At 48.3% G+C, this 25,084-nt stretch overlaps 1 protein-coding gene across 2 annotated transcripts in view; it reads right to left on the reverse strand.

The window, feature by feature from the left end:
* Positions 1–25,084, reverse strand: part of KCNQ3 (potassium voltage-gated channel subfamily Q member 3) — a 131,519-nt gene that overhangs the window by 7,777 nt on the left and 98,658 nt on the right. For both annotated transcript variants that reach the window (XM_029062911.1, XM_007661272.3), the window contains exons 2-14: positions 19,578–19,668; positions 17,711–17,837; positions 16,978–17,150; positions 16,168–16,323; positions 15,428–15,538; positions 14,424–14,519; positions 11,227–11,321; positions 10,420–10,446; positions 7,966–8,168; positions 5,453–5,555; positions 3,789–3,920; positions 2,609–2,707; positions 284–368 (exon numbers count right to left, since the gene is read on the reverse strand). In XM_029062911.1, the coding sequence (XP_028918744.1) occupies positions 284–368; positions 2,609–2,707; positions 3,789–3,920; positions 5,453–5,555; positions 7,966–8,168; positions 10,420–10,446; positions 11,227–11,321; positions 14,424–14,519; positions 15,428–15,538; positions 16,168–16,323; positions 16,978–17,150; positions 17,711–17,837; positions 19,578–19,668 (1,498 nt within the window). The remainder of the gene's footprint in view (positions 1–283; positions 369–2,608; positions 2,708–3,788; positions 3,921–5,452; positions 5,556–7,965; positions 8,169–10,419; positions 10,447–11,226; positions 11,322–14,423; positions 14,520–15,427; positions 15,539–16,167; positions 16,324–16,977; positions 17,151–17,710; positions 17,838–19,577; positions 19,669–25,084) is intronic.

Genomic DNA, 25,084 nt, shown 5'->3' on the forward strand with positions numbered 1-25,084 from the left:
CAGACAAGTGCCTGCCCTCTCCCACCCCTTTCACACCAGCAAGGAGAGCCAGAACACGTTCGAACCGGGCAGAAAGGCAGTAGAAGAGGAAAGACGATCTACTTAAGGTGAAGCGAGGACAGTCGGGAAACACGTCAGCTCACTACTCCCTCGGATGAACTCGGCGGGGTCACCGAGACTGCGTATAATTGGGACAAGCGTCGCCTCAGGGAACGGAGTAGGTGATGTGGAAAGAGAACATGCCAACATTAGCGTTGTTGCTTCAAATTGGTCCAGAACCTACCTGCCTTTCAACTTTAACAAACTTCCCCATCATGCTTTGGTCTTCAGTTTCAGATGCAGTCGCTTTGGCTACATATGGATCGTTTCTACAAGAGAGCCAAAAATGCCATGAGCTTTGTATATTCCATTGGTCAGTAGACTCTAAGTTGCTTGAGGGCAGGGATTGTGTCTACCAACTCTACTGTAATCTCCCTAGTGCTTAGTACCGTGCTCCGCACACAGTAAGTGCTCATCGAATACCATGGATTGATGGACTGGGTAGAGAAATTGTGGCCCATTGTCCATTCGGTTCTGAAAAGCACAGTCCTGGATCTTCCACTCTTTTCTGCTTTTGTGCATGTTTGTCCACTGCTGTATTAATGCACAGAGTTTTACAGAGCATTTATTTCCCAAAGAGATTCCTAATTCAGTTTTAGTTCTCCCCCCAACCTTACATGCTAGAGAATCGTGTCTGTGAAATGGGGGCTGTCCTAGTGGAAAGAGCTTGAGACAGAGTCATGAAACCCAAGTTCTAGTCCCAGCTCTGTCACCGGCCTCGTGTGTGACCTTGGACGAGTCATTTTCATCTCTCTGGACTTGGGTTTCCTCATCTGTAAATTGGGAATAAGATATCTGATCACCTTCCCTCTTGGACAGGAAGGCCCATGGGAGACAGGGACTGGGTCTGAATGAATTATCTTACACCCAACCCAGTGCTTAGCAAACAGTGAGCACTTCACCGACACCGTAACCAAGCTGGCGTGCCATTTGAACGGCTGGGCAGGTTTCCTCAAATACAAACAGAACTTTTAAATTCCTTATCTGTCCCTTCCCCCAGAAACTCAAAACCGCCAGCCTTAGTCATTGCTGACCACACAATCCATAGGCTCTTCTTGTCTCAGACGGGAAGGGGAAGGGAGGAGGGGCTAAATTCCTTCTTCACCCTAGAAATGGCCATCAGGATGAGACTGGCAAAAGTGAAGCCAAAGTGAGGTCAGCCTGAGTAGGTCATTGGCTCCGGTCCGCCTCCCTGGCCGCACCTCTTGGCCGGCTCTGAGCATTAGTGCTCGGGTCTAGTTTAGCTTCCAGTTAGCGCTATTATTTTTCCCGCCTAACTGGGAATGTATCTCTCCTGAAGCAGCCAGACCAGGGCTCCTTCCAGCCAGTCACTTTATTCCTGAGTAATCGTGCCCATCCTTCACTCATGAAAAGAAATTCACCGACCAGTCAGGGAATCGAGGAAACAACTCTCGCTTTGTCTTTGTAATCCCTTAAATAATGTTAATAATGATAATAACAACAATAATAATAATTGTAGTATTTGTAAAGCACTTACTATGTGCCAGATACTGCATTAAACACTGGGGTAGATACAATCAAATTGGGTTTGACACAGTCCCTATTTGACACACAGAGTTCACAGTCTTAATCCCTATTTGTTAGATGAGGTAACTGAGGCACAGAGAAGGTAAGAGACTTGCCAAAGGCCACACAGCCGACAAGCAGCAGAGCAGGGATTAGAAACCATATCTTGACTCCCGGGTCCATGCTCTATCCACTAGGCCACACTGCTTCTTAAAAGGTACATGTGATCACAGTGAGGATCGAGGATAGGGACTGGGACTTTTACTTCTATTAGATGCTCCAGGAAGCTCCCAGGATAGTCAGTGATGGGGAAGGGATCTCATTTGTCAGTAGCATCATCTGTAAATGTGAAGGGCAGTTCAACCTGTGTGTGTAATTAAGGCCTGCAATACTGTTACTCCGAGTTTTCAAAATAAGGGCCTGCGATACTGTTAGCTTCAATACTACCAGCCAATCCCCCAAACGAAAAATACCGGAAGCGAGATGCACAATCGGAGAATCTGGCTGATCTCATCCTTGATATTCCGGTAAATGCTCATTAAACATTTACTGTATGCTAAGTACTGGGGCAGGTACAAGATAATCAAATCAGACCCAGTCCCTGTCCCACTCAGGGCTCACAGGCCAAGAGAGAGGGAGGGAGAGAGAGAGGGAAGGAAGGAAGGATCTTATCTCCATTTCACAGATGAGGAAACTGAGTCCCAGGGAGGTTAAGTGACTTGCCCATGGTTACACAGCAGACCCATCTAGACTGTAAGCTCATTGAAGGCAGGAAACATGTCTACCAACTCTGTTATATTGTACTCCCCTCAAGCACTTAGTACAGTGCTCTGCACACAGGAAGCACTTGATAAATACAATTGATTGTTTGATTGATTGACCAGGGCAGGGCTGGGACTAGAACCCAGGGCTTCAGACCCACAGAGCTGTGATCTTTGCCTCAACAACCGCAGACCAAGTAATAAATTAGGAAATGGCACACCTGGGAGACTGTTGAGGAGGATACGAGAAAGCTCCGCCCTTCTGGAACTTCTTGTGTTTCGGGGTGGATGGAGGTCCTGGGGTAAAAATCATATCTACTCTGAAAGAGAAGACCGAGCAAGAAAATAAAACTACCCGCAAAGCAGGTTTTGATGTGAAATCAATGAATGCCTGACTTTCTATTTAAGCTCAGAAAGGATTATGGATACAGGTGAAAGAGCAAAATGTACTATATTTTACTCTGGAAAAATAGTCATATTGTGAATGAGAGGAAGAGAGAGGGAAAGCAAAGTCACAGAGGGATAAATGCCCTCAGTAAACACCTTAACCATCGATTTACCTCTAGGTCAATCCCAGCATTGACCTCTTCCACCAGATCTGTGGTCTTGGGAGCTGTTTCCTGGAAATTTAAGATTCCCTTGCAGCAGCATGAACCTGGCATTTTAAAACATCTAGTGATGGGTCCAGCTCCAATTCAACCGCCACTTTTGGCCCCAGCTCCCGGACCCCACTGGATGGACGAGCCATTCATCCACCAATTACACGCCTGCTTTGTGCTCTCATCACCCCTAAGCTCTTCAAGTGCTCCCCAGGATAAGGGCAGAAGACCCGAGACAAGCTACTCGTAGGGCAGTGGATTCCCCTCTCACCTCTAGGTGAGATGGGATTGGCTCTTTCCGGACGTTAAACCCGCTAAGCGGTTTTCACTGCTGTGCATTCACTAGCCAGAATAGAAAACTAGAGCTATATACCCGAGAATATAAAACACAGTGCATCTGGTCAATAGAAATAAAACTAAGAATAAAGCATTGAGTGTAAATATATTCTATAGAGATAGAGCTAGAGACTGTATTTTTCTCTCCCAAAATAATCCAAACACACCCTTCCTCTACCCTCCATTTTCCAACATCTTCACGGTACTCTCCCAAGAGCAGAGTACAGTGCTCTGCACACAGTAAGCACTCAATAAATACAATTGACTAAGCATAAACAGCTTCTCCTAAAAAACAACAAAATCCATGGGGATCTAACAAGTTCCCCACACAAGGTGAATACCGCGTGGAGTTTTCAGTGAAACCACTGGCCTAGGTGAGGTCCTCGGATTAACTGCGGATTCTAATTATCCAAATCTCTTGTCCCACAGTCACTCATTGTGCCTGCCTCCCGCAGTGCCCCTTTACCTTGTCTGAAGGTATTTGATCCTGGAAAGCATATCGAGATGCCCCGCTGAATATTGCTCTATCACATCCTTCACATCGTAAGGCCTCAACGTCTCCTTGAACTTCTTTTTATAGAGACGAAATTGCAGGATCCTGCAGAGGAATCGGGTGTTGTTAGCTGGGATCGGTCCACCCACCCGAGGTAATAGCGCACAGTGATAGGCAGGATCAGAGAGAAAAGGCAGCTGGAATGGCGATCTTGGTTCTCTGGCCCAGTTACGTTTACCACCAGGCCACCAAAGAAAGAGTCCGTCCTTGGGCTGGGATAATAATAATAATGATAATGGTATGTGTTAAGCGCTCGCTATGTGCCGAGCTCTGTATTGGGCTGGGGTCAATACAAGATACTCAGGACCCAGACGGGGCTCCACGGTCTAACAGATATTGAACTCCATTTTGCCTATGAGGGAACTAAGGCACAGAGAAGTGAAGTGATTTGGATAAAATCACATAGAGCAGGCAAGTGGCAGAGCTGGGATTCGAAGCCAGGTCCTCTGACTCCCAGGCCTGGGCTCTTTCCACCAGGCCAGGCTGCTTCAACATCAGACTGTGCCTTTGATGCCTTCCCCCTCCAGGGAGAGGGGGAGGATAATTTGACAGGGAGAGAGAAGACAATTTGACTTACTCCCCACAGGGCTGCTGAGTCTCAAGAAGTTTATTTCAATAACTGATGGAGCAGAGATAGGCTCACAGAGCTCACAGAGAGTGAGATAGGCTCAAAGAGAGTTGTGTGTCCTTTCCAATGCCAAGCAAAATGAGATGTATTAGGTTGAAGGGTTACTTGTTGGGTGCAGACCAGTTTGGGGTTGGTGACCAATGGAAAGTGGAAGCTCCTTGAGAACAAGGATTGATTCGCTTTATTTTGCACTTCCCCGGCACTTTTTTTTATGGAATTTGTTAAGCACTCTGTGCCACGCACTGTTTGGGGCACTGGGGATACAAGTTAATCAGATTGGACACATTTCCTGTCCCACATGGGGCTTACCACCTAAGAAGGAGGGAGAACAGGTTCTGAATCCCCATTTTCCAGTTGAGGAAACCAACGCACAGAGAAGTAAAGTGAGTTGCTCAAGGTCACACACCAGGGAACTGGAAGAGTCAGGATCAGAACCCAGGTCCTCTGACTTACAGGCCTAATGGGTGTTCAGTAAGTACCACCACTACTACCTTCTGAATCATTTCACAGCACTGTCATCCCAATCCTTATCCCTAAAGGAGAGAGTGGAGATCCTCCTTAAAGCAGCTTGGCACAGCACATAAAGCATGGACCTGGAAGTGAAAAGGTCATGGGTTCTAATCCTGGCTCTGCCACTGGTCTGCTGTGTGATCTTAGGCAAATCACTTTACTTCTGTGCTTCAGTTACCTCATCTGAAAAATGGGGACTGGGACTCTGAGCACCACGTGGGCTCACCCAATTTGCTTGTATCCACTGCAGCGTTTAGTACAGTGCGTGGCACGTAGTAGGCACTCAAGAAATACTACGATTATTATTAGTGCCGTGGAAGCGGCTATCCCATGGTCCGCATGGAAACCCTCACAATCCTCTCATATTTCTATCTGCTCAGCCAAGAAGCCAGTCTGGTGGTTCCTTGCAGGAGGAAAACGTAGTCAAAGCGAGTCTCACCTGACAGCTCTGATCGCAGATTTCAGAGTAGGAATCATGTCTTCAATGAGAAACTCATTACTGTAGCCCCTCTCTTCAGTCAGAGGATCCCCTGTTCCAGCATCTAGAAAATAAGACACAAGCATTTAAAAGCCAATCCATTCCATCTCTGGATGTCACCACTGAGCCACGTGCAACTAGCTACTGGAAACAGTAGCATTCTCCCAATATTCCTGTTTCTTCTCCAATATGCCGATACCGTCACAGTTCTGTTGACGCTCCCGATCAGAGTTTCGGGAACCACCTGGGGTGGGGGAATGAGGCTGGAGGTGGGCGGGTGAGACGGGATTTGGAGAGGCAGCCAGGGCTGCCCAGGTCAAGCTGTGAGTGGACAGGAGGAACTTTGGAGTTGTTTGGACCCCAGAGCCATTATTTTCAATGAAGAGAGCTAGTGTTTCCCAGTCACAAGACCCATCCATGACGGAGGTGTGGATCATTGGAAAAGGGAAACCAAAAGAGCTAAAAGGAAAACATCATTAGCCAAAGAATACGGTTTGGCAGTGGGTAAGGCCCAAAAGAGGAACATCTTTCACCACCCCTCCAAGGTGGCAGATTTTCTTTGTCTCCAATGCCGATCCCCCTTCATCTTGATCCTACAGCTGACCAGATCCAAGCACCAAGAAGCCAAATATGGATCAGAAAACAATGAGGGCTGATTCCCATTTCCCTCAAAGACAAAGGGCAGAATTGCATATATGGAGGATATCCCATTCAAACTCCCAGAAAACAGTACACATCTACCTGAATAGCATGTGACACTATGTCCACATATTTGCTCAGAACACTAGTCGAGGTGCAGAAATTATAACACAAACTTTCCTTAATGCGAGGTTCACTGGGAGAGGACCTCCCCTCGCCGCCCCAGGCCATTGGAGAACTTAAAGGACGACAAGCTCCTGTTAACAGCCCATCTCATTTCTTTCCCCATATAAGTGACAGAAAACCAACTTGATGAAAGAAAAGAACCAGGTAACCAATCAATGGTATTTATTGAGCACTTACTGTGTGCAGAGCATTGTACTAATAGCTTGGGAGAGTACAATATAATGAAGTTGGTAGACACTTTTCCAGCCAACAATGAGCTTACAGTCTACAGTCTACAGTCTTACAGTCTACAGTCCTGCAGAAACGATCTGGGCATGTCACTCCCCTTCTTAAACAACTCCAATGGTTGCCTATCGACCTCCGCTCCAAACAAAAACTCCTCACTCTAGGCTTCGAGGCTCTCCGTCACCTTGCCCCTTCCTACCTCTCCTCCCTTCTCTCTACCGCCCACCCCGCACGCTCCGCTCCTCTGCCGCCCACCTCCTCGCCGTCCCTCGGTCTCGCCTATCCCGCCGTCGACCCCCGGGTCACGTCCTCCCGCGGTCCCGGAACGCCCTCCCTCCTCACCTCCGCCAAACTGATTCTCTTTCCCTCTTCAAAACCTTACTTAAAAATCACCTCCTCCAAGAGGCCTTCCCAGACTGAGCTCCTCTTCCCCCTCTACTCCCTCTGCCATCCCCCCTTTACCTCTCCGCAGCTAAAGCCTCATTTTCCCCTTTTCCCTCTGCTCCTCCACCTCTCCCTTCCCATCCCCACAGCACTGTACTCGTCCGCTCAACTGTATATATTTTCGTTACCCTATTTATTTTGTTAATGAATTGTACATCGCCTCGATTCTATTTAGTTGCCATCGGTTTTTACGAGATGTTCTTCCCCTCGACGCTGTTTAGTGCCATTGTTCTCGTCTGTCCGTCTCCCCCGATTAGACTGTAAGCCCGTCAAACGGCAGGGACTGTCTCTATCTGTTGCCGACTTGTTCATCCCAAGCGCTTAGTACAGTGCTCTGCACATAGTAAGCGCTCAATAAATACTATTGAATGAATGAATACAGGACTAAAGTATCGGATCCTCCAGTGGGGTATAAGCAACTTCTGGGCGGGTAAGTGTCACTTCTTTATTCTTAATTTCCCAAGTATCTGGTGCAGTGTACAACACCAAGTAGGTGCTCAGTAAATGCTGCAACTCTGCCTGCCTAATGTTTGAAAGTTTACACTCATCCAGATTCCTGATTCAGAAACAGCTTTCCCACTAGACTGGAAGTTCACTGTGGTCAGGGAGTGTGTCTACCAACTCTGTTGCATTGTATTCTCCCAAGCTCTTAGTACAGTGCTCTGCACACAGTAAGTGCTCAATAAATATGACTGATGGATTGAAGACTTTCAGAGTAGAGAGCCAGCTCCTTGTCAGCAGGTACTGGGTCTCGTGCTTCTGCTGTTGTAGGCCAAATGCTTTGTACTGTGCATTACATTCAGTGGGTGCTCAAGAAATCCATCACCACTACAGTAGGCTTCAGATTTCTCCCATCAATGCAGCGATAATGTTAGCAGGTGGGGAGAGGGTTCCATTGAGGTGGAGGCTTCTTCAGAGTTGGAGGGGAAAAAAGGAAGCAGAGCTGGGAAGAGAGAGAACCAGCGAAATGACCACCCTACCTTCGGAGCTTTGCCAAAATGCATAGGCCTTCATACGGAATGCTGTGCGAAAACGTTCCTTATTATTCAAGCCAACATTCTTTGGCTCTTTAGAAGGGCTTTCTTCAATGGCATCTACATTCAGAGGGGTAAATAGCTTTCCTTTAGTATTGGAACCACGAGGATTAGAAAGTCGAACCCGATCCAAGAGACCCAGCTTTTGGCTACAAAACAAGCAGAAGTCATCAATGTTCCTCCTTCGGTGCAGATGCTCACAAGTTCACTTTTATCCCGATTTAATGCCTTCTTTTCTAGCGGCCTGGTGTTCTAAGTGGGGCCACTCAGCAGGCCAAAAGTCAACAACTCCCAAAAGTCAACAACTCCCCCCTAGGTGTGTTCAAATGCAAATCCTTTTGAAGGGACTGACAGGAAGGGTCTGTTAATTGGTGCTTGAAAAACCCATCGAGATATTTCCATCACCGAAGCTGTCTTCCACAGTTAGTTCTCCTGATTATCTTCCTAGAAATGGCAGATGAGGAATGCTGGATTATTCTGGGTGACATTTCTAGCGGGTTTAGGGGTGGGGAGAGTTTGGGTCTCTCCTGACAGCAAACATAGCCAACTTGGGAACTCGTCTTGACTACGGTTCTGTCAGTTTGGCTTCAGAACTTGTAGAGTCTGGACCGAGGTAGTTTGAGGGCAAAGCTGAGGGGTGTTTTCCCAGATGCTCCACGGGGTAATTAGTTAGATAAGTTACCACCAAAAACCACCTGCCACTCCAAAAGTCCCAATGGCCTGGGTCTAAAAATAAGGCCGAGGTCCTAGTGAGGACACTGAAAACTAATCAAAAATGGTATTCACAAACTGCTAGGGAAGAGAAACATTGGGACAACCTTCCCATCTATTATTCTGTGTTGATTCCACTTAATGGAAAAAAAAAAGGACAGGAATTAAAAGGAAAATAAAAGGCTATTGAGCCCTCTGCCTAGGCTTTACCTGGAAACACTCATTTTATGCACTTAAACTACCAGAACTTGTTCTGGGGAGGAAAAAAAAAAATCTTGTTCCCTTTATGCTAAAAGCATGTTTGAGATGCCAAAACACTCAGATACATTTTCTCCTCTGGATTTCTGAAAGGCAGGAGAATTCCACCCCACCAGGTGTCTGGCTGGACAAGTTTGTTGCCTGGAGCCTGAACTTTTCTGGGGGGGTTGGGGAAGAGGGGGAGGGAAGCTACCACATTCCATCACCCCTCAATGTTGCCCAGTGGATAGAGCCTGGGGCTGGGAGTCAGAAGATCTAGATTCTAGTTGTAGTTCTGCCACTAACCTGCTATGTGACCTTGGGACAGTTATTCAACTTCTCGGGGCCTCAGTTTTCTCCTCTGTAAAATGGGGATCAAATACCTGCCTCTCCCTCTTAAACAGTAAGCCCTGTGTGGGATGGGGGCTGTCTCCAGGACTTAGTAGTGCTCAGCACCCAGCTAGTGCATCACTGAATCAAGAAAACGATCCCAAATCATTTCCGACAATGACTCATCTCCCCATTTTAGGTCAAACAGGAGAGTTTGTCCTCTGGATACTGGCTTATTGCCCTCTGTCAGACTGATTCCTCTCCGGTGTGGTCCTAGTTATCCCAATCCCTAGCCCTCACCCAGCAACACTACACAATACTTCCAATGAGGCAGAGCACGTGAAAGCTGCAGGGTGAGGAACTCTGGGTCCACTCCCAGGGGCAGAACTCTACCCCCTCAGCTATGGTATCTACACAACCCTCCCAGTATGCCTTCTGGGTGAAGAGCTGCCAGTTGGAAGACCAATACATGCCTCTTCACATACACCCACATACAAACACACCCCCACGAAACATCATCCTTCCCCATTCACCAAAGAACCTCCCTTATGAGCAATAAACGCTCACGTCATCTGTCAATCGCCCAGTACCAAGCTGCCCAAGTTAGGACTGTCTTCTGGCTTAGGGCAGCACTTTCCAACTCTGTTCCTCCTACGGGGCTCCTATAGAAACCCTATTTATTGAAGAGGAGCAAATCTCTCCGGCCTCATGACCACCTTCCTTTCCAAAGCCCAGTGAAAATACCACTCTGTTGGCCAAACTGGAGTTTGCCACAAAGTTTTTGGTGTTGTTGGGGGAACATATCTGCTGCAAGGTGTGCGTGTGTGGCGGTGGGGTGTGTGTATGCATGTCAGGGTATGCTTCCGGTCATGTGTGTTTTAGGGTTTTTTTGACTCCTTTTAGACCCAGCTCCGGAAGGCCCTAGACAGCCTAGCCAGCCTCAATCCACCCTGGTAGAGGAGGGAACCTCCTGCTGAATGCAGACCCCCGCTCCCCCCAAAAAACCAAGGTCTCAGTGACCATCCAAGCTGGTGTCAGGAGAAGCATCTCCCACTGGGCTCAACTGTTCATGCCCCTCGACAGTCCACCTAGGGAAACTGCAGAGAACTCAGAAACACGCACCTGGCAGCAGCCTCCAGCTGCTCCTTTCTGTCCGTCGAAGCAGCGGAAAAGGAAAAAAGAGAAAATCCACATTAGAGTCGAATGCCAGGGTTCGTGATGCCCTCTACTGCTCTCAAAGTCAATCCCATCCATCATATCCTTTAAAGCAGGGAGGAGGGAGAGTGTGAGGAGAAGAAAGGGGGTGTTCCTTGGGGAAACGGTGATTGGGAATTCCTTTTACACCATTATACAATCGCAGGGTAGACCAAGTATCCTGTGTTTGAAGGAGTCAGGGGAAGTGTAGGGATGAGCATAATCGGGATAGAGTTGGCATGGTAGAGGGGGAGAGCCCCCAGCTGCGAGTCAGTAGACCCAGCTTAGTGTACCATCTCTGTCATTTTCCTGCTGCGTGTGACTTGGGGCAAGTCGCAACCTTTCTGGGCTTCAGTTTCCTCATCTATAAAATGGAGATAAGATCAGCAGGCAAGTGGCGGAGCCAGAATTAGAACCCAGGTCCTGCTGACGCTCAGGCCCTTACTCTCTATCCACTAGGCCACATTGCTTCTCACCAGGCCAAGCTGCTTCTCCTCTTAAAATCCAACCTCACTCCCCGGATTTGAACCCGATGTGCTTCTTGCCCAATAGAATCATATGTCCCTGCTTTGTCTTCCCCTTTGTCACTATGGTGGAAGAAGCCAGACAAGCCCAGTTCCCCGTGATACTGGTAATTCCAATCACCCCAGTAAACCAGGAAGCTTTTGGGAGGTCAACAAGGGTCAACCAAGAGTCTGTTCAACAGCATATAATAAGAGGAGGGAGTATACTTACCTGAAGTATGGAAAAGACACAATCGATTCATAAAACCTCCAGGTGGCTACGAGATCGAGCCTGTTGGGATTAGTAGCGTAATATCTCCATGCAGCCTGAAAAGGAGAGAAGGGAGGGGGAGGAAAACTTAGGGTAAGTCTGTCCTGGAGATTTTCCAGCAACCCTCAGGAGCTGGAATGTGACCCTGAGACCCAAACGTTTGGGTATTGATAGATAGCAGGTCAGCACACTGGTGAGTCTGTCATAGTGATAAACTCCAGCATCACGTCATTAAAGGCAATGATCGTGCTAAATTCTGCACAACTTTCAGCTGCTCGTTGAGCCCATCTTTACCTCGGTGGATTTAAAAAAGAAATATTTAAGTGATTACTGTGTTCCAGGCCCTGGGATAGATACAAGTTAACCAGGTTGGACACAGTCCATATCCCACGTGTGGCTCTTAATCTTAATCTCCAGTTTACAGATGGGGTAACTGAGGCACAGAGAAGTTAAGTGAGTTGCCCAAGGTCACAGAGCAGACAATCGGCAGAGCTGGGAAGAGAATCCCAGTCCTCTGACTCCCAGGCCCATGTTCTTTCCACTAGCCATTCTGCTTCTCAATGGGTTACTCCACCAGACCTGAGCTGTGGGATACACCTGGGGCTGATACAAACCAGACTTTCCTTAAAGTCCAGTCCCAGGATCGCTCTATCAACTTCTCCAGTTTTCAGCGCAAAACGTGAGGACCAAGGTCCTCACCATTTTTAACTCACTCGGGATCCTATCTGTTTGCTGCCTTCCCAAATCTTTCCCCGGTGGTTCCCGTGCAATGAAACTTGCTGCCTTATGTTTCACCGGGCCAGTGATCGGAGAGCGCTAGGCTGTCATCTGCCGCCCTCCTAGATTGTAAAATTCCTGAGGGCAGGAATCAGGACTACAAGCTATAATGCATTGTCATCTCCCAAGTGCTTAGCAACGTGTTTTGCACACAGTAAGTGCTCAATAAATGCTATTGATTGTTCAATTGATGCCAAGTATTTTATGTAGTAGACAAGATCATCAAATAGAACTAAGGACTCTTTTCCTCCCTATATTTCTTCTTCTTTGTATCAAGGGTTTTGATTTGGTATTCACTAAGCCCTTGCTGGGGTAGATACAAGGTGACCAAGGTGGATATAGTCCTTATCCCACATGGGGCTCACAGTCTTAATCCCCATTTTACAGATGAGGTAACTGAGGCACAGAGAAGTCAAGTGAACTGCCTAACATCACAAAGCACGCAAGTAGTAGAGTCAGGATTAGAACCCAGGTCCTTTGAGTCTCGGGCCCAGACTCTTTCCATTAGGCCGAGATGTTTCTCATAGCAGCACAACCACAGTTCCTGATAGCTTCTCTTGATTTTTCTGCCAAATAACACTTGCTCATAGGAACAGTCACTTCATTTGCCCTCACTATCAACACTTCCTTGACATTAACCGATCCTCCAACTTCTTCTCAGCAACATCTTTGACTAGGAAGCTTTCTTATCTGAAGGGGTGTCATCTTTCAGCTTCCCTGTCACATTTTCACAAGCCTCTCCATTGGCGTCTACACTCCACGGGCTTCATTTGAAAAGACTCTGAATATCCCGCCACAAGGACGAAAGATGACGAGGCATAGAGCCGAAGCAGCTTTGGTTGGGAGGGTACTACATGTCTCGAAAAGAAGTGAATGGACAATTTAGGGTCAAGGTAACGTGCTAAATGTTTCATTACTTTGATGGATGGCAGAATGGGCACCTCCAGGCATCCTGGCACGTGCACACAACCAGTGTGAGGTTGGAAATCATAGGCCCAGTGATCCTTAGAGTTTTCTTAGCAAACCTCTAAGACTCTGGAGAGATGGAGGCGGGGGGTTATGGATCCTCCCTCCTCCAGAACTTAAATCAGTCCCACCCTTGTTTCTCAGCTTGGGGCTCTGCAGGTTTTCAAAGACTTTCCACCTGTCGCTTTCAATGGGACGAACGTCCCCTCGATGGAACGTCCCCTTGATGGAAGCGGGTGAAAATGCTTTCCCACCACTTTTTGGCTGACAAGCAGCAAGATGTTGGGGTTAGGTCATTGCTGGCACAAACCACAAAACACTCTGGCACAAACCACTCAAACCTCCAATAAAAAGAGGTAGAGCTTGTCTTCGTAGGGTCTCCAACCTCTCCTCAATCCTTAAAATACACTTGAAAGCTCCTTGAGGATGAGGATCAGCCCCACAACACTTATACACAGATCCCTAATTCATTTATTTACACGAAGGGCTGTCTTCCCCTCTAGACTGTGCGGTCGTTGAGAGCAGGGAACATGTCTGCCAACTCTTGCACCCTCTGGAGGGCTTAATACAGTGTTCTGCACCCAATAAGCACTCAATAAATACCACTGATTGATTGATCATGTCTTCTAATTTTATTCTCATCTTCCAAGTACTTAGGATAGTGCTCTGCACAGTAAGTGCACAATACATATCATAAAAAATGTGTACTAGACACCTAGGTGCAGGGACTGGTACTGGATGCCTGCTGTTTGAAGAGGCTGGTAGTGGATGCCTACTGTGTGCAGAGGCCGGTACTGGATACCTACTGAATGCAGAGTTCAGTACTAGAGGCCTACTGTGTTCACAGCCTGCAGTGGATGCCTGCTCTGTGCAAAACCCGGTATTGGAGGCTTGGATGAAACAGCTCCCCTTAAGGAGCTGTCACCAGTCATCCCTCTAGACTGTAAGCTCACTGTTGGCAGGGAATGTGTCTGTTTACTGTTGTACTGCACTCTCCGAGGAGCTTAATACAGTGCTCTGCACACAGTAAGGGCTCAGTAAATAAGATTGAATGAATGAATGAATCAGAAGCTGGGCAGTCTGTGACTAGGGGAGAGTGAATTAACTATCAGGAAAACGTTTTGAACAGCGGGTGTTCTGTCTTCCTTGGGAGGTCTTTAGGGGACTAGGTTTTGGGAATGTTACGGGGGAGAAAAGCACAATTCCCAAGCCAGCTGGAAACAGAACTAGATAGCCAAGAATTTCTATTAGGGACTTCGAGGCTGGATCACCCACCGTGCCCTCGCCTGCATCGTTTGCCGGGGGGGGGTACCAACCAGCCCGCGCCGGAAACTCCTGGAACCGAGCCACAGGAGCCCAACTCAATGGCCAGCGGCAGGACCTCATCTTTCCGATTCAGAAAGGGGAAACCAAACCTGTATAAGTTCCGCTGCCGGCTTCCTTCGCTTTTCAAAATGCTTCTGCCGATGTTGTTCCTGGACCTTCAGAGCCAGCCCCGAACCGAGGATCCCCTGAAACAGAGGTGACAGGCAGAGCCGTCAGATGCTGCTCCGTGGGACAGGCAACCCACAGGACGGACCACTAACCCTCTAAAGGATTAAGAGTCCGGGCTGGGGAATATGAGGTCCTGGGTTCTAATCCCTGCCTGCCCCTTGGCTGTTTGACCTTGGGCAAATCACTTCATTTTTCTGTTGCCTCATCTATAAAATGGGGGTCAAGACTGTGACATCCTTGAAGGATAGGGACCGTATCCAACCTAATCATCTTCTTCCTACCCCAGTGCTTAGTATGGTGCCTGAGACATACATAGAAGTGCTTAACAAATACGGTAATTTTTTTAAAAAAAACGACAATTAGGTATCCTAAGAGTCGGACTTCAATCCAAGCTGCCCTAGATCTCTGATCCTCTTGCGCCACACCAGGGATGGGACAATGATAATGGCCTTAACAGAACAGAGATTGTGCAATGAGAGCTTCCGACACTCCCTTTAAAGGTAACGATTTAAGGGAATGGATGACTTTTGACGAGATCAAGTAAAACCATTGTGAGACCTTCCTGCCTTTAAAACATTTCCCAAATGATGCTCCCAAACATTAAGTCCCCCCATTCAATCATTCAGTAGTATTTATTGAGGGCTTAAAGTGTGCAGAGCTCTGCACTAAGCACTTTAGAGTCAAAAGTCAGAAGACAGGATCTCTGCCCTCGAGGATATAATAGAGTAGGCTCGTTGTGGGCAGGAGATGTTTCCGTTTTTGCTTGTACTGTACTCCCCCAAGCGCTTAGTACATGGTAAGTGCTCAATAAATAAGACTGATCGCCTAGAGCTAAGCTCTGCTGTGGGAAGCTGGGGTGGGGGTGAGGCCTAAAAGGAGCGGACTGTAATGAAACAGGCCGGAAATATACTTGAAATATACTTACGGCCGGAAGAGAGAAAAACGAAATCCCAATGAGGGAAAACGTAGCCGCGATCAGACGGCCCTCCCAGGTTTTGGGGGTCTTGTCGCCGTATCCAATGGTGGCCAAAGTAATCTGCAGAACGAAGGGTTCAGTCACTCCCTCGGATGAGACTGACAAGTCGTGGCTCCCTCTGGAAGGAGCCCCTTCACTCGGCCCAGACCCTCCGGGAGCCGGAGAGCTAGGCCGCTATGTCCTTCCGGTGGGAGGCATCCCAAGAAGGAGCTCACGGTTCCCTGTTTCCAAACTGGGAGATGGAGATAACCAGGAAGATCGAGGGAGGACCTTGGTGGGGGTTGTGGAAATGGTGACACTTGGACACGTGAAGGAGAAGTCATGCCAGACAGTGAAGGTGGGGGTGGGTGGCGGGTGTGTGTGTGTGTGTGTGTGTGTGTGCGTGAAGGGAGCCCTGAGAGGTGGCCAGCCCCCACAGAGGGCCACAAGGAATACCCCCCCACACACACCCAAACTCCCCACACATTAGGAGCCAGGAGCCCCGAGGGCCTTTCAGAGGGCTGTCTGCTCCTCAGAGCCATTTGGAGTTTTCAGCAATAAGCCAGGGTTCTGATGCCATTCCCCCACCTGCTTCCATTCTATTCCCCAGTCGTGGCCCCATCTACTTCCAGAAGCCACTTGCCCCCCGCCAGAGCTGCCCCCCACACACTGAGGTCAATCCCAGAGGGGCCGTTCCGCGAGTGACTGACCAGCCCCCACCACAGTGCGTCCGCATAGGTCTCGAACTCTTCTTTGGCCTCGAATCCATCGGCGTCAGTCTCCGGGACGTCTTTCTCCACCAGGTAGACAAGGAAGGAGGAGAGGATCAGGGTCAGGAACCCGATGTACCAGGCAGTGATGAGTTCCTGGGGAAAGAATCGATGGATAAGAGAGAATGAAAGGGACGGAGGTCACGGGAGTTCCACGGGGTCGGGTTCACCACAAACTCGGCGGGGCAGGGCAGCTCGGGCTCAACGAGGGAAAACATCACGGCGGAGAGAAAGGGACTCTCTGTTCCTTCATTCACCGAATGGTTGCGGAATTGGTAAGTCGCTTACTGTGTGTCAGGCACTGTATTAAGCACTGGGGTAGAGGCAAGATAATCAAGTTGGACCCAGTCCCTATTCCATATGGGGCTCACAGTCTAAGGAGGAGGAAGAACAGACACTGAAACCCCATTTTACACATGAGGAAACTGAGGCACCAAAAAGAGAAGTGACTTGCCCGAGGTCATAGAGCAGGCAACTGGCAGAGCCAGAATTAGAACCTAGGTCCTCTTTCGGGCCTTGTCCTTTCCACTACTGATTGGGTATCCGCTGTTGACTGTGAGCCGAAAACCACGCTTGTCAGTCAATAGGATTTAATGAACGCTTACTGTGTGCAGAGCACGGTATTAAGCTCTTGGGAGAGTCCATTAGGACAATAAACAGACGCATTCTCCGCTCACGACGAGCAGAAGCGACTGAGTCGGTCGACCGGATCCCCGCCCCCGAGAAGCTTGCGGTCTAACCCTCACTCACTTTGCTGTGGGCACAGATGGCGGAGCCGAGGAGCTTCCAGGTGCCTCCCCTCCTGTCCATGCGAAGCATACGCAGGATCTGCAGGAAACGCAGGCTCCGGAGCGAAGTGGCCAGCACGTTGCCCTGATTCCCCACGGCCACCACCGGCACGGAAGCGATCAGCACGAAGATATCTGCCCGACGGGAGGGAGTGGGACACAGAGCACGTCAGAGGAAGTTGCCGGGGTGGAACCGTAGGATGACTGGGTTGGCCTGAGTTCTCCAACTCCAGGTGAGCGGAGAGGAAGAATCCAGTGGTTCCAGGACCGCTGCCGGTGGGCTCTGGCCCGGCTCCGGCACCGAGGGGGCAAATCTAGGCAAGCGCGGAAGGTCCCTAGCTAAAATTAGGGAGTGATCCGTGGTGGGACGTATGGTCCGTAGTCTCAGAGCAGCCTTCAGAGCAAAGAAAAAGGGCCATTAATAACAATAACCACAATAATGATAATTGTGGTATTTAAGCACTTACTACGTGTCAGACATTGTACTAAGCGCTTGGGTGGGTTCAAGCAAATTGGGTTGGACTCAGTCCGTGTCCTACATGGCACTCCCGGTCTTAACCTTCATTTTACAGATGAGGTAACTGAGGCCCAGGGAAATGAATTGACTTAACCAAGGTCACGCAGCAGACAAGTGGAGGAGCCGGGATTAGAACCCGACTTACGCGCCGGAGGCTAAGAGGAACACTTCTGCTTACCCAACATGCACAGAGGCTTTCTTGCAAACTTCAGCCTTCCCCTCCATCCCTTATACCGACAGCAGCAGCCCGCTGCCCAGATCCTCAAGGCAAACTCCGCGCCGAATACGAATATGGCAAACGTCTCCTGTGTGGAGAGGCCGAGAGGAGCCATCAGCTTGGTGGAATTAGACCTTCAGCTCAGAGAGCTTCTTCATTCATCTTCCCACTTCCACTAACGACCGGTGTCTTCTTGCAGTGGTTGTGCTATTTACTGAACACCTCCTGGGTGTCATGCATCCCTGGCCACAAGGAGCTTCTCCTCTATTTACTGCCCTCAACACGGATGAAACGGCGTTTCCATCGTCCATCATTCATTCAATCGTATTTATTGAGCGCTTACTGTGTGCACAGCACTGGACTAAGCATTTGGAAAGTACAATGCGGCAACAGATAGAGACAATCCCTACCCAACAATGGGCTCCCAGTCTAGAATTGCATTTGTTAAGCAATTTACTAGGTGCCAAACACTGTTCTAGGGAGAGGGGATACAAGGTAATCAGGTTGTCCCACGTGGGGCTCGCAGTCTTGATCCCCATTTTACAGATGAGGGAACTGAGGCACAGAGAAGTTAAGTGACTTGCCCAAAGTCACACAGCTGACCAGTGGAGGAGCCGGGATTAGAATCCATGACAAGCCCATGCTCTTTCCATTGAGCCACGCTGCTTCTCTACCTTCACCTTCATCACAATCAATCAGTAGTACCTACTACGTGTTTACTGTGTGCATGGCACAATTCCAAGCCCTGAGGAGAGTAATAATAATAATAATGTTGGTATTTGTTAAGCGCTTACTATGTGCAGAGCACTGTTCTAAGCGCTGGGGTAGACACAGGGGAATCAGGTTGTCCCTCGTGGGGCTCACAGTCTTCATCCCCATTTTACAGATGAGGTAACTGAGGCACAGAGAAGTTAAGTGACTTGCCCACAGTCACACAGCTGACAAGTGGCAGAGCCGGGATTCGAACCCATGATCTCTGACTCCAAAGCCCATGCTCTTTCCACTCAGCCATGCTGAGTATGGTAGAGTAAGTACACAGAACGCTTATCCTCAAGAAGGTTAGTTCAGTACTCTGCACACAGGAAGCACTTAATAAAATCTTTATTTTTTATGGTATTTTTAAGTGCTTTCGATGTGCCAGGCTCTGTTCTACATGCTGGGATAGATCCGAGATAATCAGGTTGGACACAGTCTATGTCCCACATGGGACTCCCAGTCTCAATCCCCATTTTACAGTTGAGGGAACTGAGGCACAGGGAAGTTAAGCAACTTGCCAAAAGTCACACAGCTGACAAATGGTGGGGCCGGAATTAGAACCCAGGTCCTTCAGACTACCAGAGTGGGATGCTCTATCCACTAGACCATGCTGCTTCCCTACAGTATAGGGTAGCACCCATTCTCTTGACAGGACCTCTCCCACAAATAGCTTTAACTTCCTCCTGAAGTCGGCAGCAACGATTACTGCCCCATTTAGCAGATGTGAAAACTACTCTGGAGTTATACAATAAATCAGCCTATTGTAGAGGGAAGGGTAAATGCAGAAATCCTGAATCCTAGAAATGGAAGGTGCATTTGTGTGTGTGTTTGTGTGCCTGTTAGTGAAATATGAGGGTGAGGATTGGGTGAAAGGAAGAGGTGCACGACCTTCATGCTGATCCTACAGCCTTGGGACTCTCTCTGGATGCTCTGTTTGGGTGAAACACCTTGAAACTTCTCTTGGCCTACCAGCTTCGTGATTGGCGCGAGCAACCCTGGCGACACCACCCCGGGGGAGACCATCTCGGCCTGATCCTACGGCACGGGGCTCGGATGGCCCCTTTTCACTCACCAGAAGTAGCAGCCAATCCCCCGACACCGTCTCGTACTCCTTGAAAGTGGTCAGGACGGCCAAGATCAGACAGCCCAGGACGATGAGAAATCTAGCAGGAAGACAGAGGCAAAAGCAGAGAAACGACTCAGTGGGCTGGCCTCGGTAGGTGCAGGCTGAATAGGCCAGAGAATTATGGAAATAGGAAGACTGTAAGGAAACTAGTGCTTTCCCAGTCTTCTCCCTCGTCCCGGGACAAGACAGAGCACACGCTAGGCCCGAAAGAGATTAGGGCTACTTTCGGAGGTCTAACCCGCAGTCCTCTTGCTTCAATTTAAGCCTGTTCCTTCTCTGAGACGACAGAGAAAAATGGCTTCCTAGTGCCCGATGGAACACGTAACTTACAGGCACAGATCCTGCAGTCGAAGCAGAGGTAGGGATAAATACCCCGAATAATAAAAGGTATCCAGGGGCGAATCTGTTCCAACTGAAAGGGGACGATGACCAGCAAATCGATCCATCAATGGTATTTATTGAGCACTTACCCTGTGTAGTGCACTGTACTAAGCGCGTGGGGTCGGACACTATAACAGAACCGGCAGACACGTTCCCTGCCCACAGTAAGTCCAAAGGCGTACGCAGTTTCCATCGACTGTACTCTGAGCTTACACTGGGCTCGGAGTCTGGTTTTAGCCACGAGAGGGAGGCAAAACTCTAAGCAAATGGTCTTTAATCCCCTTTCAACACCTCCTGTCCATACGCACTGGCAGACTCTGCTTGGATCTCCTCATTTTCCCTTTCTCTTCCACTCTCCCACTCTCCCCCAGATATCCGCAGTGACTCCGTGTCACCTAGAGTCGAAACATGAAGCACATCAAACGAGCAGCAGCGGGGCCTAGTGGATAAAGTACAGACTTGGGCATCAGAAGGAACCAGGTCTTCCCTGTGCCTCAGTTACCTCATTTTTACAATGGGGATTAAGACTGGGAGCCCCATGGCGGGCAGGGACTGTGCCCAATCTGATTATCTTGTAATTGCCCCAACATTTAGTACAGTGACTCGCACACAGTAAGCGCTTAATCATTACAGTGCTCTGCACACAGTAAGTGCTCAATAAATACGAATGAATGAATGAATCATGTTTACTGAGCACTTACTATGTGCAGAGCACTGTACTAAGCACTTGGGTGAGCACTGTAGGAAACTCTTGGGAGAGTACAATGTAACAGAATTGGTAGACAGGTTCTCTGCCCACAAAAAACATTAAAAACAAAAATCAGTGGTACTTACTGAGCACATACTCTGTACAGAGCACTGTACAAAGAACTTGGGAGAGTAAACACTATAGAGCTGGCAGACATGCTGAAACGCCCAAGTCGAAGAACCTCATCCCTTACATCGCCCAACAAGCCCGCTTCCAGTTCCCCCGAATACAAAAAAAAAAAGTGTAGACAATGAAGCAAGGCGAATATAATGTCTTGTTAGAGTACAAGTCCTAGAAGACCTTCTGCATCCTCGGTTCAGATGCTTGTCCCTTCTAGAATCCTTCCATCGGTATCAGTTCTATTTATCGAGCGTCCACTGTGTACTTACAGCACTATACAGAGGGCTTGTGAGTACAAGAGTTAGTAGACACGGACCCTGCTCTCAAAAACCTTACAGTCTAACATTTAATCCTTCTGCCTTTCAAGGAATAATGAGCTGACTGTGCCCATCCTGGACCTCATTCAGGGCTCTGGATGGAAGAGTCAATACTAGCTGCCGTTACTGAGCTCTAGATGGTATTTTCTTAAAATCAGATTTAAGGGAAATGGGCTCAGCCCCTGGCCAAAGGCCTTTCTGGGAAAGATGTGTCAAAGGAAAAGTATTGCATTATCTTTGAGGGTCTTTTTGTTCGCCGAGTTTCTTTTTTGTTTTTGATGAGAAAACACCGACACCTTCAGGGCCTGGGCCTTCCGCCAGCTGGGAAAGTGCAGATTTCCCTCCGACAGCTTTCCCTGGGCACTGGTCAGAATGAATCCAGATAGACTGGGGGAATAGAAGGACGTAATATAGAGGTTGGGCGGCCCCCGGCTGCTCTTCCTGATTTTTAGCATCACATTTGGGCCCAATCCAAAGCCATAGATAAGTAGAACAAATAAACAGCACTCCAGACAGACCCCCAGATACTCCTGGGAAAGCAAAACAAACTAACATCGCTCCAGATAGACTCCCCCCAGATACTCTTGGGAAGATCAAACAAACCAACATTACTCCTGACAGGACCCAGCTATTCACACTTCCTCTGGACCCCCGGGTCCAGGACCAGCCAAGCGGCAATTTCTAATGAGTGTAACCCCAGGAGAACTCTCCTGCCTGCCTCTCCTCCCTCCCCTGTGGACGCACGGCAAACAACCGACATCAGGAAGAGGCCGGGAGGCCGGTCAGAAGGGGGATCGGGTTCCTCCAGACCTCCAGGCTGGGCAACTTCAGCCCACGGCTCCTGATGTGTCGTCCCACCACTGCTGCTTCTGGAGGGGGGGCTGCTGGACTCAAGGGGTGACGGGCAGGGACTGTGTCCAACCCGATTATTTTGTATCTACCCCAGCACTTAGTACAGTACCTGGCACGTAGTAAGCACTTAAATACCGAACTTTTTATTAGTAATAGTGGTAGTGTATTATCATCATCAAGGCGGCAAACTCTTCCGACCTTTGCCTTCCAGACTCTCCACTAACTTACCTGCCGTCTTCACTAGCTCCTCCCCAGCCCTCGTTTTTTTTATCTCCCCAGCACAACCTGCCTCCTCCAAACCAGTGCAACAAAAGCCACCTGCTGCACCATTGTACATATTAAACACACTCATTACACATTTATCCATCAAAGGTATTTAACGAGGGCTTACTGTGTGCACTAAGCACTTAGGGAAATAAGAGACATGACAGTATTCCTCCATTCATCTTTCTATTCTGTTTTTCCTCCTAATGCTAAATAACTACGCGCTCCCCTCTTAGGCTGTAAAGTCCACGAGGGCAGGGATCGCGTCCCTTATTTTGATTGTACCCTCCCAAATTCATTCATTCGATGGTATTTATTGAGCACTTACTGTGTGCAGAGCACTGTACTAAGTGCTTGGAAAGTACAATTCGGCAACAGATAAGAGACAATCCCTATCCAACAACGGGCTCAGAGTCTAGAAGGGGGGGGACAGACAACGAGACAAAAGAAGTAGAGAGGCATCGGTAGCATCAAAATAGAAATGCTCAATACAGTGTTCTGCAGGTGCTCAGTAAATACTCCTTAGAAATGATGGTGCTGAGAAGGTGTTGCAAAAGCCTGCGATCCTGGACTGAACAATTCTTTCATTCGTTCATTCAATCATTTATTGAGCACTTACTGTGTTCAAAGCACTGTATTATTCAAAGCATTCAATTCAATTCATTCAATTCAAAGCATTGATTCCCGTGAACATCGACTTCACCACCATCTTCTCTGCCCTAGAAATGTACAGTTTTGATCCCGTCTCCGTCTTGGACTATCCACTGCATTTGGGAAGGTTCAATATAACAGTAAACCGACACATCCCCTGCCACAATGAGCTTACAGTCCAGAGGGGGAGGCAGAGGTTAATATAAATTGATTAAATAAATATAAATAGTAATATAAATAAATTACAGATATATACATAAGATCTGCGCATAACAATGTCTGGCTCCATGAATGACACCATTCACGTATACTGAACGAAGGCTCTTGCCCAAAGCAAACTCAAGGGGGAGGTTCGATTTCAAAACGTTGCCCACTGTCCCCTTTTGGAGACTCCCAGGACAACCATGAGCCTACATTTATCTCTGGTGCCAGCATCATTAGCCTGGAAGGGGCAGAGACTTAGAGTTTTTTAGGGCCGGGGGGGGGGGGGGGGTGGGGAGCGGGGACAGGGGATGGGGGCGCATTCCTCAGGACCAGACCAACAAATAGTTTTGTCACTGATTCCAGAAATGACTTTCCTTGCCTTTTAAATTGTTCTAGGGTCCCTCCTTCCCACCCAATCTTCTCGGAGCAAACTGAAGGGCTAGGGTGAAAACTGCATCCAATTAAGGTGGACCGCAGTAATTAGGAGAGCAGGGACTTAATTGCTTTGCATCAGAACTCTCCCCTGAACTGTGCTTTTTCCCTTTTGACTTCAAAGCCCCTCTGACATTTCCTTGGATTATTTATTCATTAAAACACAGAGCCATTGACAATTCCATTAGACCTCTAGAAGCACTAACCTTCTTTAAATGACCACGTTATCAACGTGTTCGAAGTCATTAAAACTGGATTCCTCCTCTTCACCCCTAAACCTCTTCTCCTCCTCCTCTTACTTTCCCATGAACGTCGACGTCACCACCATCTTCTCTGCTCTAGAAATGTACAGTTTTGATCCCATCTCTGTCTTGGACTATCCACGTAAATCAACATCTGCATCCTGCTGGTTCTTCCCCTGCAATGCTCCTTCTTTCCCAACCTCACAAACTCCATCTTGATTCAATCAATCCACCAATCGATCAAAATTTTTCAGCACCTACTGTGTTCAGAGCACTGTCCTAAGCACTTGGGAGAGTATAATATAATTGGAAGACACAATCCCTGCCCACAACAAGCTTATAGTCTAGAGGATTCAAGTCCTCGGCACATCCCAACTGGATCGCTTCACCAAAACAGCCTCCTTGCTGATCTTCTGCCTCCAGTCTCTCCCTTCTTCACTAGCTGTTCCTCTTTGTTTTTCTCAGGATAACCTTCTAACTGGGCCTCCCTCAATTCTCCACCCCACCTCAACTCCCTCTCGCCTTAAATCCTGTGCAGCAATGACACTTCCCATTTCTGAATGCCTCCAAAAAGGCCACCGTATTCCAAGATGATCAATCCTGATTAACCTCCATCTTCGAGGCCATGGCATCTAAAAAATAATAATAATAATAATGATAATAACGGCATTTGTTAAGTGCTTACCGCATGCCAAGCAGGGTAGAGAGAAGATGATTAGGTATGACCCACTCACTGTCCCTCATGGGGCTCACAGCCTAAGGAGTCAGAAGAACAGGCATTGATTCCCCATCTAATCACGTCCATCTTGAACCTGCTGCTGTTTGCTGCCTACGCATCTTCCTGGAGTATCGTATTCCAACAGGTGACCACACAGGAGGTAAGAAAGTCAGTCAGTCAATCGTACTGACTGCGCACTTACTGTGTGCAGAGCACTGTCCTAAGCACTTGGGCGAGTACGATACAAAAATAAAACAGACACGCTCCCTGCCCACAAGGAGCTTACAGTCTAGAGGAAGTGTTTTCTTGGCTTAAACCTCTCACCTTCATGTCCCAGTCTGTACACCATCTGTTCTCTTGTGGAACTTGATGAACACTAAACACAGAGCCAAGGTGTGCTTGAATCTGTGACCGTTGGCCTTTTGATATTTGCCCCAGCCCCAACCCCGTAGAACCTATGTACAGATCTTACAGCTCTTTAAATTATACACTATAAATTATTTATTTAAATTCCTGTCTCCCCC

The sequence above is a fragment of the Ornithorhynchus anatinus genome, chromosome 4 (genome assembly GCF_004115215.2).
Source record: "Ornithorhynchus anatinus isolate Pmale09 chromosome 4, mOrnAna1.pri.v4, whole genome shotgun sequence".
Lineage (NCBI taxonomy): Eukaryota > Metazoa > Chordata > Mammalia > Monotremata > Ornithorhynchidae > Ornithorhynchus > Ornithorhynchus anatinus.